General features: G+C 29.3%; 1 protein-coding gene across 1 annotated transcript in view; it reads right to left on the bottom strand.

Annotated features, from left to right (window-relative positions):
* Nucleotides 1–948, bottom strand: part of LOC117123723 (retinal homeobox protein Rx-B-like) — a gene marked incomplete at its 3' end in the record, with an annotated part of 3,548 nt that extends 2,600 nt beyond the window's left edge. Inside the window, exon 1 of the mRNA XM_033269732.1 lies at nt 492–948. Within this exon, the coding sequence (XP_033125623.1) occupies nt 492–690 (199 nt within the window). The remainder of the gene's footprint in view (nt 1–491) is intronic.
* Nucleotides 949–2,537: the final 1,589 nt, after the last annotated feature.

Below are 2,537 nucleotides of genomic sequence, written 5' to 3'. Positions count from 1 at the left end.
TGAATAACAACAATGCTATATATATATATATATATATATATATATATATATATGATAATATATATATATATATATATATATATATACAAAAGTAGACACTTTGTCTACTTTTGTATATTGTTGATCACTTGATCTTGAAAATGTGCCCATGATGGACTCGAATCGTCGATCTTCTTTTTTGTCAATAATTTTTGTTTTAAAATCATATAGTAAACTTCTGTTGATTAATAATGATGATAGTAATAGTAATAATAATAATAATAATAATAATAATAATAATAATAATAATAATGGTAATAATAATAATAATAATAATAATACAAAGAACGGCATCAAGTTTAACAATAGAAATGACTCTTTTTTGTGTTACCTATCACACATGTGTTCATGGACTGCATGGTTGGCAATAACATCTTTTTAATATCTGCATTTTCATTAAAAAGTTTAAATTTAATATATTATAAAAAAGAATAGAAGTAAATGTTCCTAACCGGAATTATCTTTTCTTCGATGATGATTATTGTGCTTTTCTTTATCAGCCAAATCCAGGTTTCGTTTGGAATGTTCTGACATCTTACTCACAAGTGTCTCTTGGCCCTCAGATGTATCATTTGATCCCGCTAGACCCAAAATATCTTCGATGGAGTGCGTGGGTTTAGTTCCAGAACTTGATGGAAGTACCTGCATCATCTCTACGCTGATATGTTATCTATAAGGCTATGCTCTGTTAATTATACGAACATTTATGCTTTTCCTCAAATACATAAATATAAGAAAAGGCCAGCAGTACTTCTGATGATGGAAATTTAATACTTGGAGAACTTTATAAAACACAAAGAATATTGATTGCAGAATTCTTGAATTATAACCAATTAAAAGCATACGTACTGCTACGTTTCGTTCCTCTATCAGTGGATATTCTTCAGGCAAAAAAGATGAGAGCAAGATGTTGTTAGCGACGCTATTTAGTCTTGAATAGAGAACATTGTCTATTTTTTACAATTATTAATGCTGTCTATTTTCGAAATGTATTGATATGTACCAGTACTATAATTAAATTGATCTATCTATAGATAGAACTATTGAGAAGTAGGCCTATTCATTTTTTTAGGTGAGCGTTGTCAATGCTGGTATCAAACGGCACATAGTAAGTTACGAAATAATGATTTTACGAGAGATACGCAAGTGAAGACGGATGTCATGAATAAGAGTTGCCGGTTTCATCATCTCTACGCTGATATGTTATCTATAAGGCTATGTTCTGTTAATTATACGAACATTTATGCTTTTCCTCAAATACATAAATATAAGAAAAGGCCAGCATTACTTCTGATGGTGGAAATTTAATACTTGGAGAACTTTATAAAACACAAAGAATATTGATTGCAGAATTCTTGAATTATAACCAATTAAAAGTATACGTACTGCTACGTTTCGTTCCTCTATCAGTGGATCTTCTTCAGGCAAAAAAGATGAGAGCAAGATGTTGTTAGCGACGCTATTTAGGCTTGAATAGAGAACATTTTCTATTTTTTACAATTATTAATGTTGTCTATTTTCGAAATGTATTGATATGTACCAGACTATAATTTAATTGATCTATCTATAGATTGAACTATTGAGAAGTAGGCCTATTTATTTTTTAGGTGAGCGTTGTCAATGCTGGTATCAAAAGTAAATAATGATTTTACGAGAGTTACTCAAGTGAAGACGGATGTCAGGAATAAGAGTTGCTGGTTTCATATTGACCTAAAAAAAATGGTCCATGTTATTTGGTTTAAAGTGTGTTAGCAATAAGATGTTATTTAACCTTATATTACTCATTACCAAATTCTATATTTTTACTTGTAAAATAAAGGAGAGAAAACCAACTAGAGGCGAACTTCTTAATAAAGTAAGATATTTCCACAAAATAGAAAATTTTATTTACAAAAGAAAACAAAATTTATCAAAATTTAAGGAAAGATGGGATTGTATAAATCATTGTAATTTCTCTGGATTAGTGTTTCCGGTTTAAAATGCTACGATTTGCAAATTTGTTGATAAAATTGAAAGTCTGTTTAAATAATCGTATTACTACCAAAAAACCAAACAAATATAAGTTACAGGAAAAAGGGTTATTTCTGTTTTCCTGTTTATACATGTTTACTTTTAGATTTGGCTTAAAATCTATATGGCAAAACACCCCACCCCCCAAAAAAGGCCTTGTATTGTTAGTTAAAAGAAAGCTATTACTGAAAACTTTTCTGAATTCTATCAAAATAATAATTTAATTCCATATACTGTAATCCTTCCCATTTAAAGTTTGTCTGGTTTTTTGCATATGTTTCATAGTTCAACTTAGTATACTTTTTGCGGGAGCAACACTGAAAATAGTTTGTATCTTCTGTGGATTGAGTGTTCAGATTCTAACTTGCTATAAATTAAACATTGTTATGGGCTTGAATTTTAACTGAAATTGTGCAAATAATCCACGTACCTCTACCTTGTATACTCATTTCTAATGTTTTTCTGTTTAAAGTAAAGGAGGTTATACC

The sequence above is a fragment of the Anneissia japonica genome, unplaced genomic scaffold (genome assembly GCF_011630105.1).
Source record: "Anneissia japonica isolate Jap-2015-1 unplaced genomic scaffold, ASM1163010v1 scaffold13941_len12703_cov93, whole genome shotgun sequence".
Taxonomy (NCBI): Eukaryota; Metazoa; Echinodermata; class Crinoidea; order Comatulida; family Comatulidae; genus Anneissia; species Anneissia japonica.
This window is presented reverse-complemented; position numbering and strand designations above follow the sequence as displayed.